The sequence below is a fragment of the Sebastes umbrosus genome, chromosome 22 (genome assembly GCF_015220745.1).
Source record: "Sebastes umbrosus isolate fSebUmb1 chromosome 22, fSebUmb1.pri, whole genome shotgun sequence".
Lineage (NCBI taxonomy): Eukaryota > Metazoa > Chordata > Actinopteri > Perciformes > Sebastidae > Sebastes > Sebastes umbrosus.
Genome location: NC_051290.1, coordinates 24,147,638 through 24,166,911, shown reverse-complemented (window position 1 = coordinate 24,166,911; position 19,274 = coordinate 24,147,638). Strand labels below are relative to the sequence as shown.

Below are 19,274 nucleotides of genomic sequence, written 5' to 3'. Positions count from 1 at the left end.
TGTCAGGAAAAAACAGAAAGCCTCGTCTTCAAGCATCCTCCCAGCCTCTCTGACAGCTGCAGGATCAAAGTTCCCTGAGTCTCTGATGGTCTGGAAACACTTTAGAAGGTCATCCTTTTGCTCGAACACAGTGTTCACAGCGCAACTGTGGAAGTTCCACCGTGTTGTTGAGGCTCTGGGGAGTATATGCGCAACCACTTGGTCCAGCACTGTGGTTCGCTTCGGTGACCTGGAGAAGAAGGCAGAAAATCCACCAAGGTCCGAAAAAAAAGTGCCGATCCGGGGGTGATGTTGCCTGCTGCATGATGAGGTTAAGTTGATGCGCATAGCAGTGGACGTAGTGTGCATTTTCATAGACATCTTATGCTGCACTCTGCCGGTGGCTCCCCTCATCACCGAAGCCCCGTCATAAGCCTGGCCGATAAGTTTGGCCTTCTGCTCCTCTGGGAGTATGGTGCTTAGTCTCTCCTTAAGCGCTGTAGCAATGGTGTCGGCAGTCGCGTTATGGATTGTGATGAACTCGAAAAAACGCTCCTGGATGTTACTGTTGTAGATGTAGCGTAGCCCAACCACCAGCTGACAGTGGGTGGAAATGTCCGTCCTCTCGTCTGCTTGATTGCGATAAAGTCAGCGCTCTTTACTCCCTCCAGAATGTAATCCCTAAGCACTGACAGCATGCAGTCTAACAGCTTGTTTTGCACCGTCTTTGCCGTGCCTTTAAAAACGGTGGCGGTCTTAAGGTGCTCCTCCAGCACGGTGTCCAGCGAGGCAACAAAATCCACCACCCCCCTGAAAACGCCAGGGTTGACCGAGCAAGGCCAACTCAAAAGCACCACAAAACTTCACACAATCGATAATTGTGGATAAAATGTGCCGGTTTTTATCCACACCCTCATTGTGCTTCCTGACCGCAGTCCTGTGGCCATCATCCAGCTGCGTAGCGATGTTCACTCGGCCTAGCGCGGCTAGCTCGACGGAGTTTTCCACGCGTGTCGTGGTGTTCTCGTGTTTCCTTACTTTTTCCGACAGGTGCTTCATATCCCTCTCTCCCGTTGTTGTCCATGCTGGATCCGTCTCCGTCATTTTAAAGAGCAAGCACGGAAAGCAAAATAAGGCATTGTGCATGACCGCATCCAGCTAACCAGGTCTTTCTGGTGTAGCAGCTACGACAGAAGCCTCCATATACTTCTTCCCTTTTTCACCAGCCTGCTGTTTTATTACCAGGTCGGGTTGATCTTGGTACAGCTCCTTTACCTGTAGTTTATCCGCCAAAGTTCTTCTCCCAAACGGCTCCAGGAGGGGAGAATTTACAGAGTCAGGGTTCGGTCTTGGAGTAGTGGTCTCGCTCACCATTGTCATAGTTAAAATGGCGCCCGTAGAGACCGCAGAGGGCAGTCCTGACTTTAACAGTAGCTGGTTTGTGGCAATAAAATAATCGTCCCTCTCGTATTAGATTTGAGGACGCTGATTGGCTAAGTTTAATGTCATACGTTCATAGCTTGAATCAGCTATTGGCTAAGCTGCTACATAGACCCGCCTGCTGTAGGCGATTTCTCCGTCGCCCCAGAGCTGAACTTCAGACATACAGACAGGCAGAGGGGAGTCAGACAGGCAGAGAGGAGTCAGACAGGCAAAGGGGAGTCAGACAGGCAGAGGGGAGTCAGACAGGCAGAGGGGAGTCAGACAGGCAAAGGGGAGTCAGACAGGCAGAGGGGAGTCAGACAGGCAGGCAGAGGGGAGTCAGACAGGCAGAGGGGAGTCAGACAGGCAGAGGGGAGTCAGACAGGCAGGGAAATCAGGGACGGGCAGGGAAATCATATATTTTGCACAGATGATTTTCTGTTTTATTTTACACATATTACTGGGTGCATTCCATATTTAAAACAGACAAATATTGACAGTTTGTATAATTTATTATAATTATTAATAGTATTATTTTTATGAGCAGGAGTAATGTTTTTTTGTGTGTGACTCAGGGAGGGCGGCGCCCTAGTGCCCTCTATTGGCCGGCCGCCCCTGGCATCAACTCAGTATAAACTAGAATGGCACTCTGTTCAGCTTGCGCCATCATCCATGTGTATTTGTGTTTATGTTGAGATCAGCTGTATGTAGCGGAGCTTCGTAAAATACCTCATTCACACTGGACAGAAACAAAATAAAACTCACCGAAACCGTCGTCGTTACTCTTTCCAACAATCACCAAGTGTGCTTTGGTCCAACTCAACTGTTTAATGTGAAAAAGCAGAATCTACAGTCGTCCCCCCCTCCTCCTCCTCCCTCTCCCCCTGCTCTCTCTCTGAAGAAAGGAGGCGGGGTCACGCGTCATCAACGTATCATCAGCTACACTGTGCATGTGTTATACCCTGTGGTTTTAATGCTCAGGCTGATCGGAATTCTTAAAAATATTTTTGAATCCAGATCATGATCTGGATCGCCACCAAAATCTAAGGGATTGTTCATCGTGCCACACCCCACCCCTCCAAAAAAGGTTAATTCAAACCCATGCATACTTAAGGAGGAGGAGTAATCCTGGTAATGGACAAACAAACAAACCAACAAACCAACAAAACAACGCAGGTGAAAACATAACCTCCTTCCTAGGCCTTCGGCCTTGGCGGAGGTGATAAAGTTATTTCAAAGGTAAATTTCAAAAGATCAACAGTGAGCCTTCCTTTCAATAAAATCAGGGACTATATATTGTTCACAGTGATTTAAGGTCCTGTTCTGTAAGGTGCAGTTGTATTGGACCTACATGTCCGGTTGGATTGAAACAACATCGAAGTCAAACAGCATGTTATTACAGACAGAGAATGGCTGCAAGGATCTTCTGTTGGATGTGTTGCTGCTAATCCTTCAGCATTGATCGCCGTAAGCCCTCTCAGACCTCTCAGACCTCTCAGACCTCAATCACAGCAGCATGTAGCGGTGCAGAACCTTTAGAGGGGTCAAGGAAACGCAAGAAAACAGGGGATTTCTTCTAATTCAAAAGCAGCCGGTTGTGAAGGAGGAAGAGGGAAGGAGGTAAAACTACCTGCTTTCTGGAGGTGCCAATCGACTTGATCTGTCAGGACTACTCTGAAGTTTCACAGCAAAACAACTTTGAACTTTGGTTTAATCCAAAGACTAGAAGTCTTTTCAGTGACATGTATCTAACGCCTATTGTTCTGGCTTCCCTGCACACACTTCTGCACTGATAACACCAAGATGCATTCCTGTTAGATACGGTCAACACAGTAAATGTGATCTGGAGGAGAGATAGTTGCTGTAAATGTTTGTTTAAAGCTGCAGGGAAATCTGCAGTTTAGGGACTGTACAGAAATTATTACAGGGGAGGGGAGGTCAGGAAAGGGGGATGGTTATGTAGCAGACGTTTTTTTTTACTTAAAGGAACAGTGTGTAGCATTTAGGGGGATCTATTGGGAGAAGTGTAATGGAATATTAATAAGTATGTTTTCTTTATATATATATATACTATATATATATATATATATATATATATATATATAGTGTGCATAATCACCTGAAAATAAGAATGGCCTCCATGTTTCTACCAGAATGGCCCAGAATGGACAAACCAAACTCTGGCTCTAGAGAGAGACATTCCCGTTTTTCGCCGGCCATCGTAGTTCTCCTACACGCTTGGCACGCGGGAGAACTTTCAGTTGGTTGCAATCTGCAACCTCACCACTAGATGCCGCCAGATGTTACATACTGGCCCTTTAAGTAATGGTTAGGATCCAAATAAAACAGTAATAATGCTGGGGAGGGTCTTACAATTTTAAACAGATGTTTATTTAGGCAACATGGTTAGTAGGTTGATCATTTTACCTAAAGTTATTCTACTTTGAGATGAACAGATTAGCTGGGTGGTTTTCTGATGTATATAATGTCTGGCACCTCAAACATTTCAGGCTGTTCTCATACACCGTTCGTAGCTATACCTACAAAAAGTAGTGCACTGTAATTCTTATGTATCCCACAAAATAAATTTGTATGTAATCCAGGTAATTGTGAACCAGGATGTATAAACAGCGACAAACGTCACGTAGAGTGGAGGTCTGGGTCGATGGATGGGTCAAAAAACACAGGACCTTCGCTCGAGACCACTGTTCGTGTCCCGTGTGAAAGCAGAAATCAACCTTGATTTATTTCTCACGTAACTTCTGTACCTAAGTAATGCCACTTCCAGAGTTATTTTAACCAAAACCACCATCTTTTCCTAAACCTAACTAAGTAGTTTTGTTCCCTAAACCTAACTAAGTTGTTTCCTGTGAAGACGCAAGTTTATTTTGAAAAGACTGTATGTGTCTAACAAGCGGAAATTGACACGTGCGTCACGTGCTGCTGAACATTCAGAGGAAAACACAGGAAAAATGTGGAATAACTTTTTGTAAGATATCCGGATAAGTTCAACATATCTGTATTCCATCTTTACTTAAAGCTGGACTATATACCTTTTGCACAGCGACCACATCTAACAATTACAGCAAAATGGTAAAACAAAGTGTAGTACAAGTAATGTCAGCTACACAGTAGTAGCATCTAAAATGTGTTAAAGTAGCTAACATTAGCCCACATACCTTACTTGTCATACCAGACCAAGTAAAGCTGTAGCAAAAAAAACACCAAAGTGTACTGAATTGAGCAACAGTGTGTTTTATTGCTTATGAATTCAACTTTTTAAGTTTGTGATGTATCTTCTGTGGTGATGCAGTTGAAGATGTTTGAAGAGAAACTCCGCCGACACTGTCTTAGTTGTATAACAAATTTATTACAATAAGTTCAGTATCGTAAACAAGTAACACGTTACTTGGAGAGCCTCCAGCCGAATAATGAGAGAACTCTCCCGAACGTATACAGACAGCTCCTTAAATACCGAGCTTGTTCTGGTCAAACCCTTAGTTTCCTCATATGGTTTTAGGAGAGGGACAAATAAAAATAGAAACACCTCTCTTTTGCCGCCATATGTCTCTTCAACTCTGACCCAGGCCTCCCAGGACCCTGCTGACTTAGCATTTGGTATATCTTTACCATGACCAGATGTCTCTTCAACTCTGACCCAGCTCTAAATCAGGAAGGCCCAAACAACAACTAACATTCCAATATACTCTCCTAATACAAACCATCCATATAAATATGCTGCATCTAACAGCAGACACCTCATTTGTCTTTCAAAAGTTAGATAATCTGGCTTTAAGGCAGTTTTACATTGGTTTGCTGACAGATGCTCTCGAGCCAATAAAGATGTCTGCAGGGTGTGATGATATGCTTCAGATTGGGAGAGTAATTGTTAGTTTTAAATTTCACAAACACACAAAAATAATAAATAAGTACATTCATCTGGTGTCTTTCTAATTCAAACCAGCCAGGTGAATCTAAATGAAGGCTACGATCCACCTCACTGATTTCATCCCCTTCAAATTCGTGGAAAAGTGAAAAAAAATGAAGATTATTTCCAGCACTGAGTCCACTGAGACGCGACGTGGACCGGTGTACACCAGGCCTGCCCATTGTCACTAAGATTAATTCAGCCAATGTAGAACTTAGACTTGACTTGGACTTGGGTTCTGTGAGACTTACCCTACTTGAAATTTGACACTATAAAGTCTTGAAAGCAAAAACATTCAAGTCTTAAGTCTGTTTTAACCTGGTCAAATTTAGACTCTGATGAAGAAAGATGTGTGTAAAGGCTGCAAAAAATCAGTTTAGTTTAGTTTAATTTTCCTCATTGATCTGAGAAACCTGATTCAGCTGAACGATGCACGAAGAGGACCCCGAACTCGTCCTTGAAGAAAACTTAAAACCATCTCTGACAAGTATATGCCTGTGAATGTGCGGCCAAAGCAGACTGAAGTCATTTGTGCATGGCTGCCACTCTGCCTTTCAAATGTGTCTCAAAAGAGGAAACTGTTGTGTCTAGATTGGTACTTGAGTTTAGTTGAAAGCAGATGCATCCGTTCTAAGTGGCATGGAGAGGAAAAGGGAGGGGAGCAACTCACAACTAGATACTACGAATAAAAAAAGAGGGGGAAAATCTCTTCATGGTAAATTAATACTGTACAGCACAGCTTCTCTTGGATGTTTCCTTGCTAATCCTTTAGCATTGATCGCTGTGAGACCCCTCTCAGACCTCAATCATTGCAGAATGTTGTGGTATTGAAGGGGTCAAGGAAATGCCAACAGAAAATAGCGATTTCTTCTGATTTAAAAGCAGCCAGCAGGGAGCGAGTGCTGCGGTATCTTCAGGTGTCAATCATCTCCATCTGTCAATGCTGCCTTCAAGGAGTTATCGCTCACAGCAAAACACTTTAACAACAGATAGAGAAAATGGACGTCAGAGGAAAATATGTCCAGCTTTCTTAAGATGGTGCACAAAGAAGAAACACTGCATGTTTCCATTATAATTGTACCCCAGCGGGTACATCTGCAGAGAGACCTTGATTTTTAGTACACATACTGTATTGTCACAATAACCAGTAATATTCCAGCTAAGACACGCTGACTGCAGAGTACGAGCCTCAATTTCCCAACGACCTGAGTCAGTTGTAACAGCTTAACACCAAGTGGTGCAATTTAGAGCACCTTAAAGGAATACTTCACCCACACAATGACAATTTGTATATCCATTACTCACCCTGGGTTACCTTTAATTCTTGAAGAAAAGTTTGTTTTTCTCGCCTCAATGGCGAACAGAGTATCAAAAAATGAAGAATGGATTGAAGTAAATTGGGGCCGGGTTTAACAACAGCATAACTACATCAAAACGTCTGTTTATAAACTCTCACACAACTCGTGCAGAATAATCTGAGTCTCTTTTATCCAGTAGTGTGATCAGTACTTCCCAAACCAACCCGTTCCCACTCCCAACTTAAAACTTCAAATACCGCCGTTTGGTCAGCACCCCTCGACCGTCAGTATGTGATGAACAGGGCTTTCAACTAAATCCAATGTAAACCCACTCGCGGCGTTATTCGACGGTCATCGTAGTATTCATAGCGTGATAGTCTGCTAAGGGCGGGAGGGGTCAAACAAACAGAAAGACTTTCAACCAGAAGACCATTGTGAGTGTCCTATGTGAATCTAAGGGTGCTTTCACATCAGGGACCCGGGCCCAGATCCGAGTACACTTGACCCCAAAGTTCAGTTCATTTGATCAGTGTGAACGCTCCGTAGTTGTGAAAGGGAAGGCTGTTTTTCAATGCCGGAGAGTGGAGAGGGGGGTAATCGTACTCGGGCACAGTACAAATCAATCGTACCTAATATGAAATCGCCCTAAAAGTAACGTTGACTTATTTTGTCACATCAGTCTTTTGACTCGTCGGTATCTGCAGCCCCTTGATTCTCAGGAGTCACTAGTCAGTGAAGTTAACGTCAACCACGACCGTTTCCTAACCCTACCTATGTGGTTGTGTTACCTAAACCTAACTTCTTGAGAAAACGGAAGTTTATTTTGAAAGGACACTATGCATGTAACGAGCGTATATTGACACGCCGTCCCTGGTCCGTCCAAAAGTAACGCAAGAGGGGTACCCCGTGTGTTGGTCTGCGATACCGAGGGGCACTGACCAAGCGCCATTATTACGAGTTGGGAGTGAGAATGTGTTGCCCAAACACATGTATCTTCACTAAAACCTTACTATTTAAAACAGTCTCACACTTGAGCAGGCACCCTACTCATCAGTGTCAGTGAAATGTTTTAAACAGTAAAGTTTTAGCTAGGGAAGTAGTGAGCATGCGACTGGATAAATGAGACTTGGATTATTCAGCACGAGTTGTGTGAGAGTTTGTGATTTGATGAAGTTTGCTGTTGTTAAACATGGCCTTTCCGTTTACTTCCATTCATCAAGACTTTTCTCCATTTGTTGATTCTCTGTTCACCGTGGAGGCATGAGAGAAAAACAAAGTTTTCTTCACAAATTCAAGGTAACGCAGGGTGAGTCATTTATATACCAACCCTGTCTCCTACTAAATTACATTCCCACACAACCAAACTGCATTCTCAATTACATTTTCAGGGAAAGATATTTTGTTGCAGATGACAATAGCACTTCTAACAGTTTTAAACATGTGGTTAACGCTGTACATTGAGACAAAACTTCATTGTTCCACATCCCTTACTCACTTATTTGTGATAGTCAAAGAAAAACTTAATCCACAACAAAATATGTTTCCCTCCAAACATAATTGAGAATGCAGTTTAGTTGTATGGGAATGTGTTTTTGGGGAGACAGGGCTGGATAGACTGATTGTCATATCGTGGGTGATGTGTTCTATTAAAGCTACTTGTAGTTAGCAAGCAAACAGAAAAGTCAAAAATGATACTGATGAAACGTAATGGAAGTTAGCTACTGCCACATCAGTAGCAGGAATTAGTCACTTTTATTCCAAATTTGAACTGTAATGACCTGTTCCAATTCAAAATTAGCTTGACCTATTGACCCATCAGTAAACTGAGATAATGAATAACACTCAAAAAGCAAGTGTTTTATTAATATGCAAACTGACTTTTTGTGAGTATACTTACTATACTTTTTTCAGTTTTTTAAGTGTGAACATACTACATACTCAAAACCAATATATTATTGAGACACAGTTTAGGTGATCCCCCCTACCCCAGTATGTATTCAGGCACCTCAACATAAGAGGCCAGCTGTGGCTAATCTCATATAACAAGCTTAATATTTAATCTTAATCTTATAATAATGGGGATACGACTGGACTTTGGGCTATTTTTCTCTCAACCAACACAAATGAGATTGAACTTTTGTCCTTGATTAAAGTATTGTTTTGTTTTTAAATACAAAGCTGTGGAATATGCTAGGAATATATATTTTATTTGTGTTTCTTTTTGTATTTTATTATTTTTTATTTGTATTTTATTATTTTGAATATTATTATTGTTATTATTGTTATTATTGTTATTATTGTTATTCTTATTATTCTTATTATTATCAATAAAATAAAAAATGCAAAGCTATGGAATTTAGAAAAATGTCCATAATGTCAACCTAACAGTCACTTTTAGTGATGAGATATAGAAGTCAGTGATGCAGATCAGTTTCAGCTGTAACGAGAAGCTGTCAGACAAACTGACGACGTTCTCAGTGTTTCAGGAAGTCAGTAGGTGTACTGATAGGACCTTTAGAGATACTGCCAGGGGATCACAAAAATCATTACAATTAATATCAGCCATCAATCTGCCAGCTATCTGTGTGGGCATATAGGGGCTGGACAAAATAACAGGAACACTGTAAAACAAAATCCTAAAATCTAGCCTCAGAAATGACCATGAAGCTGAAACAACAGCTCTCTGACACAGATTGGATTTTAAACACATCTTGTGTGTGTAGAGTTGAAAATGGAGTTACCCTAAAATATTAAACGGTCAGTTTACCTAAATTACAAAAAGAGAATCCAACCAAATTTGGGATGCACGATGGTATGGGCTGGGGATGTTAATAATTAACCGTTTAACCGGTAACTGACATTAAGCATTTTAACGGATTTACGCTATCGGTTAAAAACGGCTAAAAGAAATATTAATAATTAATTCAAAAGCTGAGCGGCTCAGAGGAGCGGCTCGTCTCTTTAACAGTCCACCTTAAGAGGCGGAGCCGGAGTTGCACGATACAGGAAGTTGACTCTTGTCTCTTTAGCTCGGTTGAGCAGAGCGGAGGAGTTGAAGCATTTATTCACCGACAAATAAACTGTACACACACTGCTACACTTATGTTCACAGCTAGAACACCACCAACAACCTCACACTCATCGCCGCCACACACACACACGGTCTGTCGGAAACTCGCTAAAGTTACTCCGCGCTGACAGACTGTATGTGTGTGGCAGCGGCGAGCACGAAGCCTCCGGCAATGCTAGAGCTGCTAACGTAACACAAATACACACATACTGTTTGGCGGACACTCGCTACAGTTACGCCGGGCAGACACACAGCTGATAACCTGCTAAACTAAACTAAACTAAATGTGCGGTGGAGACTTTTACTGGTAAAGTGGCAGCTGGTACACCGCTGCATGCGAGGCACAAATCTTGTCGGTTAACGGTTAATAAGTCAAGTTGCAGTTTACATCCATGTCTGTCCAAAATGTCTCCAGGTCATCATTTTATCCTGTTAGAATCCTGTTCAAATCTAATCACTTCATCCTTGTGTCCAAGTGGACGTTTGTGCCAAATTTGAAAAAATTCCTTCCAGGCGTTCACAGGAATGGACCGCTATGGGCCGGCTTTATTTTTGTTTTTTGAACACATGATAATTTAACCTAAAGTAATATTTAAAAAAATCAGTAATAGTCCTGGATAATGGGTTATTCAGAATAACAAAGACATTGTTTTTAAGCTATTAGTTATCTTAAAACCTTAAAGAAAAGCAAAAGTATTTTCATGGCTAGATACCAGAACAGGTCAAATATGACTTTCTGTGATTTGGGTGAACTGACCCTTTAAAGGTGCAGTATGTCTGATCTGGTGGCATCTAGCGGTGAGGTTGCAGATTGCACCAAACTGATATGGCTCCCGTGTGCCAAGCGTGTAGGAGAACTATGGTGGCCGACACGAAAACATGAAAATGTGAATGTCCCTCTCTAGAGCCAGAGTTTGGTTTGTCTGTTCTGGGCTACCGTAGAAACATGGTGGCCGGCTCCATGAAGATATAAACGGCTCATTCTAAGGTAACGAAATCACAGTGACTCTTATTTTCAGGTGATTATACACTAAAGAAAACATACTGAAACAGATATCTCCCTAAATGCGACACACTGTTCCTTTAAGTCTCCATCATGTCTCATATAGAAAGACAATCTGGTGTTTGTCTCTTTCAATCAGTTGAGATTAGCTGTGTTTATGAATCACCATATTTGAAGAAAAGAGGCCATTTTTAGTGACAGTATGACACTATCGGAGAAAAGGTCACAAGTATCTCCAAAATCAATACACTTCTTCCTCTTGAAAGCATTCATGCAAATCTGGCCACTATTGATTTAGTGTAATCTAGTTAATTATACTTGTGACTACAATTAATTTTTTTCACTCAGGAATCAACAAACCTAAGTTAAATGATTCCTAAACCATGCCTGCACTTTGCCTGCATGCATTGATCCATCTATCATTCATTAAACTGCAGAATATGATGCGTTCTGACCTATAGATATGGTCCACACGGCTGCGATCTTCATCATGGCTTTGGTTCTGGAGTTGAAGCGGCTGTGCTCTATGGGGTTGCGGATGGCGACGTATCGATCCAGGGAGATGGCGCACAGGTGCATGATGGAGGCGGTGGAGAACAGCACGTCCAGGTAGATCCAGATGGGACACAGGGCGCTGGGGAGAGGCCAGGCGTAGTCTGGAGGAGGAGAGAGGAGGTGATGTTATAGTGCTGATAATACACAGTTGTCTTTGAAAGCAGTGATTTAGATCTGTTCAAGCTGTTCTCAGGGCCTCGCTGAGTGAATGCCATTAGAGTGGGAAGGCTTAAGATGCAGGTTGACTAAACTTTAATTAATTAGAGTTCATCAAAGCACAGCACACTTTACATGCACTGCATCCCCCCGTTCCCATGAGGAATCGGGTTAAGGTAATGGTTTGATTACAGCATTTCCAAGTACTACTCTGATTATTATGATTAATCATTATGTAGTGATCTTAAGATCACTACATAAAGGTGTTTAATTCTATAGTCGGAGAGTAGAGGGTAAAATTAGATAATTAGTATGCATTAGACTCTGGATTAGATACTGTTCTCTATGTGTTTCTGTGCACATGGATGTATGGAAGATAAGAGAATAAAGCCTTGCAGTGTCTGTTGTGAAAGACTCCAGGTTTGGTGCATCCTGCTGATTCTGATGAGGATAAAACAAATGGGAGATAATTAAAAACAATGTTGATTAAAAGGCTGATTATAAAGATAAAGATTGATTTGACGGATTAATTTCACAATACTACGCCTACACAGGAACAATGGTGAGTCATTAAATCATCATTAAAACTGTGTAAAATATGGAACACAGTCTGTAATTGCTTTTCAATCGTCAACCAAGGACTCAATGTAGACTTTTCAAAGGTTTTGTTGTCTAAACTTAAGTAAGTACTTTTGTTACCTAAACCTGACCGGGTAGTTTTGTTTCCATAAATCTACAGTAACTAAGGAGTTTTGTTGTTTAAACCTAACTAAGTAGTTCTGTTGTCTAAACCTAACTAAGTACTTTTGTTGTCTAAACCTAACTAAGTAGTTCTGTTGTCTAAACCTAACTTAATAGTTCTGTTGTCTAAACCTAACTAAGTAGTTCTGTTGTCTAAACCTAACTTAATAGTTCTGTTGTCTAAACCTAACTAAGTACTTTTGTTGTCTAAACCTAACTTAATAGTTTTGTTGCCTAAACCTAACTAAGTAGTTCTGTTGTCTAAACCTAACTAAGTAGTTTTGTTGCCGAAACCTAACTAAGTAGTTCTGTTGTCTAAACCTAACTTAATAGTTTTGTTGCCTAAACCTAACTAAGTAGTTCTGTTGTCTAAACCTAACTAAGTAGTTTTGTTGCCTAAACCTAACTAAGTAGTTCTGTTGTCTAAACCTAATCAAGTAGTTTTGAGGCATAAGAAAACCTAAAAACTAAGTAAACCTACTCTGGACGTTTATTTTGAAAAGACAATATGCATGTAATGAGAGAAAACTGACACGCGGTCCCTGAAACGTCCAACACTGATGCAGAGTGGTGCATAGAGCATCATAGTTTGAAGTGGGGTCACTGACAAAGCGGCGGTATTTGACGGGTTGGGAATGAAAACGTGTCGACTTTGCAGGTTCCAGGTGTGAAATAAAGGTTAAAGGTTAAATGAAATCTCAGTTGAATTCAAATGTGCTGACTCAGTTCAGGCAGCACAGTGAGAGTTGCACTTGTTCATCAGCTGATAGTTAAATGGTTGTTTAACAGGAAACACAGTCATTAGATCAACTCAACAGTTTGTGACGCTAACAGCGACCAGACGTTATTTGTCGGTGATGCTTTGCTGACTGCTGATACCTGAGGGTGAAATCCTTCTCCCTTCCCCCACAGGGGGAACGGTTTGGGTAATGAGGAATAAAATCATCCTCAATTATATCGGCGCGGGCCGGCGTGCTGCCTGGGACGCCGGCCCAGCAGCTGATGTAAATAACAGAAATACAACTGGGAGCAGTTTTGCACAGGATTAAATCAACGGGTTAACCTGTTCTCAAACTGGTGTAAACTGATTAGCTTGACTGGTGAGCTGGCAGCTTAGTGGGCTAAAATGATATCCTGGCACTATTTTACCCACCAGCAGGGAAGGTACTGTACACTGGGGGAAAGATCAGATTTAAGCACGTGAAGAAGAAGCCCTACAAGTAAAATCACCAAAAATGTGATGACACATGAATGCACCATTATATACTGTATATATATATACTGTACGTCTGTATTCAGAGTCACACATGCAAACAAGCTCATAAACTATGTATTATATCTCACTCTGATTCAGATCTTTTCTCCCAATATTATAAATTCATGTCAGTGTTTCCAAATCGCAGGTGAGTGTATCGTCAAAAGTATTTAAGATGAGTCAAAATGTTCAGGGACAGATCTTTTCTTTTGTTTCTGAGAGATGTGTTCTCCTTAAAGGTTCTCCAGTCCACATTCATAACTCAAATTATTATATACTATTAAATGAAATGTAACATGCAACTGAAGAACATCAAGGGAACGTGTTATATTTCCAGCTGTGTCAGCTTTGTAAGAGGGCGTGTACTATATATATATATATATATATCGCCTACAGTCTATACAGTATATACTGTAGGCGATATAAACTGGAAAAACAAAGTTTGGAAACTTGTGTTTGGTGGATTATTTCTCTGTTGTATCAATGCTAATGGTCATTGTATTTTACATCGTTGGAAAGCCTGTTTATTTACCTTCGCAATGATGTCCAACTTGTAAGGATCATGCATTTGTGGGATGAGCAGCACAGCTGATTATGTGGGTAGTGCCCAAGAAAAATTTGCCAAAATGCTCCGTCAATGGTAAACAGTGTATTCTCCTGTTGGTACTGACTCTTGTTTTGAGTTGTTTGGTGGATTGGATGATTGAATTCTCTATCAGTATCAAGGAACAAACAAGACATATTGGCAATTTTACACTTTATTCATTTAATACACCGTCAGGAGCCTCAGTAGCGGTGGAAGACCCATACGCAGCCACAACAGCCTGGCATCTCCTCCTCATGCTGGTCACCAACCTGGTCACACGTTGCTGTGGGATGGCGTTCCATTCCTCAACCAGGATTCGTTGCAGGTCATCCAGCATGGTTGTGTTGGTCACTCTAACACGTACAGCACGCCCAAGCTGATCCCACAAGTGTTGAATTGGGTTGAGGTCTGGACTCTTGGCAGGCCGTTCCATTCTGTCTACTCCCACATTGTGGAGGTAGTCTGTGATAACCCTGGCTCTGTGGGGGAGAATGTTGTTTCTTGGAGGATGAAGTTAGGTCCCAGATTGTGGAGATATGGGATCGCCACTGGCTGCAGAATCTCATCCCGATATCTCCCTGCATTGAGATGGCCTTCAATGATGACAAGTCTTGTTTTGCCAGTGAGGGAGATGCCCCCCGACACCATGACACTGCCGCCACCAAAAGCTGTTACTCCATCGGCTCAACAATCAGCATAGCGTTCTCCGCGTCGTCTCCAGACCTTGACCCTGCCATCCAACTTTGGCAGACAGAACCTGGACTCATCACTGAACATGACATTCCCCCACATGTTCAGGTTCCATTGTCTGTGTTGTCGACACCAGCGCAAACGGGCCTGACGGTGAAGGGCACTCATTGCAGGCTTCCTGGTAGCCTTATGAGAATACACTGTTTACCATTGGCAGAGCATTTTGGCAAATTTTTCTTGGCGCTACACACATAATCAGCTGTGCTGCTCATCCCACAAATGCATGATCCTTACAAGTTGGACATCATTGCGAAGGTAAATAAACAGGCTTTCCAACGATGTAGAATACAATGACCATTAGCATTGAAACAACAGAGAAATAATCCACCAAACACAAGTTTACTAACTTTGTTTTTCCAGTATATATATTTATATTATGGCATGCCGTTTAGGAAATTATTATATACAGTATATACTGTGGAATTTGAGAATATTGAATGAAATCCTGAATATATTGAATGAACCCTGAATATATGGAATGGGGGTTCATTCCATATATTCAGGATTCATTCAATATATTCAGGATTCATTCAATACATTCAGGATTTCATTCCATATATTTAGGATTTCATTCCATATATTCAGAGTTCATTCAATATATTCGGGATTTCATTCAATATTCTAAAATTTCACATTATATATATAATAATTTCCTGAACGGCTTGCCATAATATATATACAGTATATATATATACGTATATATATATACTGTATATATAACCCGTCTCTCTCTGTCTTTCCGCGCCTGCAGCTATTTATCTTCACGGAGGACGAGACCTGCGGCCACACACACACACACACACACACACACACACAGATAAATACACACTCCTTAATTTCATCTCTGATTTGCAGGACAGGCTGCACGTATGATGTATGTGGGGTGAATCACACGCTTGTTTGTTTGTGTGTGTGTGTGTGTGTGTGTGTGCTGCTGACTGAGTGGGAGGCAGCTTGCATAACTTTCCAGAGGTCAAACACTTATTGGGGGCACTGCATGACACACACGCGCGCACACACGCACGCACGCACGCACGCACGCACGCACGCACGCACGCACGCACGCACACACACACACACGCACACACACACACACACACACACACAGTGTTACTCAGCTGGCTCGCGGGTGTGTTGGGTTTTCTAGTAACTGTAGTGAGAGACTGAAGTCAGCAGCTCCAGCTCAACATTTGATGAAATACTTCAACTTTCAATTAAAGAAAACAGCACTGTGAGGTAATTTAGTTTCTGAATGTTCAGTTAAACCAGTGTGACGGTTGAGGCATAATGCAGGGAGATTATGATTAAAAATTCAGATATTAGCCAAGGAGGGATTTGAGGTGATGATAAATGTTTATGAGTGTATATTTCAGCCTACTATTTAACAGCTTGGTACACTTCATTTTACAGATTAGCAAATTTCATAGTAATTAGGTGATAATTAGAAAGTGACCTATTTAATTGGAATTACTGCCAAATTACCTCAATGTGTACCTCAAAATTTATCAAAATGACTTCTAAATTGCATGATTCGGGAGTTTTTAAAGAAATTTCAAAGAAGTTATTTGCTAATTATTATCTGACATGGAAATAAAAAGTATCAATCAACTTTGTATTATTTCCCTGGAAATGTATTAAATTAATTACCAACTATTGGGAAATAGGGGAATATAATTATTAAATAATGTTTATAATAAAGTAATTTTCGATACATTTTGAGGTAAATATTGGGGTAATTTGGCAGTAATTCAAAAGAGATTTGAAATAGGTTACTTGCAAATTATCACCTAATTACCATTAAATTTGCAGACCTGTAAAATGAAGTGTTACCAATAGCTTTTAAACTGCTGTTCAAGTAAGGTGTACCGGATATCTGCTGATGGCAAATGCATTTTTTAAGTGGTAGGACGTCCCAGTATCTCATTAAAGCAGCAGTAGGTGAGATTGGAGCAAATATGATTAATAAAAGTTATTTTTATAAAACGGTCACTATATCCAGACAGTAGTGCATGAGACCGGTAATCTGAAAAAAAAAACCATGTGCCTCCGGTGTCCTCTGTGTCCTCCGGTGTCCTCTGGTGTCCTTTGGTGCTCCTAACGGCATCTGCCAGATTTCACAGCCCGGAGGAAAACAACCAATCAGAGCTGATCTAGAGTCTGCCCTTAAATATCAGTGCTGGTTTTGAGAAGGGCTTTCATGTTAAATACTGTAAATAGTGAACCAAACTACTAACTTGTATATTTTGTTCCTAAATAGGAATAATCTTTCCGCATATTATTTGGCAACCACAGAAGCAGTTGGGAATCAGTGGACTATATGATGTCAGCCAGAAGTTGATCCTGATCCAAAAGACACCGCTGGCCTTGGGAATGAAAATGATTGCTGGCCATAGAAGACAACCGATTCTGATAGGATGTCTACGATGTCCCTTGGGCAAAGACAACCGGATCGCTCTCCGTCTTCCTCAGAGCCTAGCATTACCAACAACACAGGACACACCGCAGCTGGTTCTCAACAGTTACTTTGGTTGTTCAACAGTCCCACATTTCCGCTACTGGGGACGGTAACTGCTAAGACTGACCCCAATGCTTAGAAGCTTTGACTGTTGCCATGGTAATTAACGTCCAAATCATTATTCAAAAGCACAGTTTTGTTTTTTTATTATTACATATGCATTACCTGACCTGTCCAGGGTGTACCCAATGTCAGCTGGGATAGGCTCCAGCACCCCCGCGACCCGGACAGGATAAGCGGTTACAGATAACCCAAAAATCTCAAACAGCCGATGAAAAAAAAATTGTAATCCATTAAGCATTCATTAGGCATCAACATGAATTATTATTAGACAGATAGAGCTGTTTGTGGTGCGTTGATGCGGCGCTGTACCGAGTACTGAAAGGGAGCGGAGGAGATTGATAACAAAGCCAGGTCTACAGTCTATTTATTCATTCACTTGTTTATAGGTCTACATATGGGCTCATTTTTTTATGGCTGTAATTTATTTGATGTAATTATTGCACATTTTATAGCCATTTATGTTTCAATAAAAAGGAAAATCCTTGAATTCTGATCTTTGTCCTCATCTCTCATTAGACATTATTAGCAAAGTAAAGTACGATATAAATAAATAGCAACGTCGTCGTGGTCCCACCCCGTTCTCTTTGGTAACTGGGGATAGCTACTGGAGTGGGCGATCGGACAAATATATCGGTCACCGGTATATTGGGCGATGTTCATCATTTTATTTTGCTAATTTAATGGTCTGCATCTGAAGAACAAGAGGCATTGTGCCGCTGCTCAGCGGGCAGAAAGACACATGGAACTCTAGCCAGAGTTGTTGATATGTGGAAACGACTACTAGACTGTTTTAAAGACAGAGTTTTATTTTGTTTCTGTTTTGGATGAAGTGTGTTGAATGATGCTACGCCACTAAAACAGCTGATCTCTCAGTTGAAACTATGGTGGCAGGGAGGGGGGATGTGCACCACACAACACACACAAACCTGCACGAATATATCGGCAATCACCGGTGACGATGGCCGGTTGGAAAATTGGAACATATTACCAAATCCTAATAGCTACTGGGGAATCAAAAGCGCTATCCTTTGGTTGTGTAATGGTTGACGCTCTGCCTTTTACCGGTGGCAGAACTGCATAGTGAGAGTGAAGCTTATAGGGTACCAATCTAAACACCGATAGTGTCATTATTCTACAGACATTACATTAAGCAGTCAACATTTACCTCACAATGATAAGCTAAAGGGAAAAAAATGTGTCTATTGCCACTTTAGATGAGTCCATGTTGTTCTCATATGTCTGAGGGTAAAGCAGCAGCAAGCCATCAATCTGAGCAGTGTTCAATTTACTGCACTGTCTCAGCTAAATTACCTCTCTCTCTCATTGTATTTCATATTACAGTCCCTCTCATTCCTCTTTCTTATTCATTAAAGCAAATATGACACAGCTCATATTAATCCGCTGTCTGAGACGCCCGGCATCAATGTGTGTGTATGTTTTTCGTACATGTGTGTTTTATCAGCGAGTGTTTCCAATTTGCGCCCAACGCAGAGAGATAACTTTGATTGAAATGGCCTTGAAGGTCATATACTTTTAGGCTGTGTGTGTGTGTGTGTGTGTGTGTTCTACTCACATCCTAATGAGTCTATAAGATCTCATCTCCCTCACTGCTGCTTTTGTTCCGTCTCATTTTCTTCATCACTTATCCTCCCTGCCCTCTGTCTTCTGATCTTATTCCTCTTATTTGTTTACTTCATGTTTGCTGGTGCAATTTGTGGTGAGATATATTCTGTTGTGACGTTTTTTCTTTATGTCACACGCCTGCAAACATGAGCGATTTCTTCACTTCATATATTATCGGTGTTTAATTACCACTTCTTTGTTTCATCACTGTGCAAACAGAGCCGAATGAATCTAAATTGCATTCATTCCTCATTCTTCTTCCTTTATGGCCAGATGTTGAATGAATGAAAGACACCAGATTAGTGTGAATGGAAAGTTGAGACATCAACT

General features: G+C 41.3%; 1 protein-coding gene across 1 annotated transcript in view; it reads right to left on the bottom strand.

The window, feature by feature from the left end:
• htr2cl1 (5-hydroxytryptamine (serotonin) receptor 2C, G protein-coupled-like 1) overlaps positions 1-19,274 on the bottom strand; it is a 242,005-nt gene that overhangs the window by 30,683 nt on the left and 192,048 nt on the right. The window contains exon 6 of the mRNA XM_037758286.1: positions 11,156-11,356. Coding sequence (XP_037614214.1) covers positions 11,156-11,356 — 201 coding nt within the window. The remainder of the gene's footprint in view (positions 1-11,155; positions 11,357-19,274) is intronic.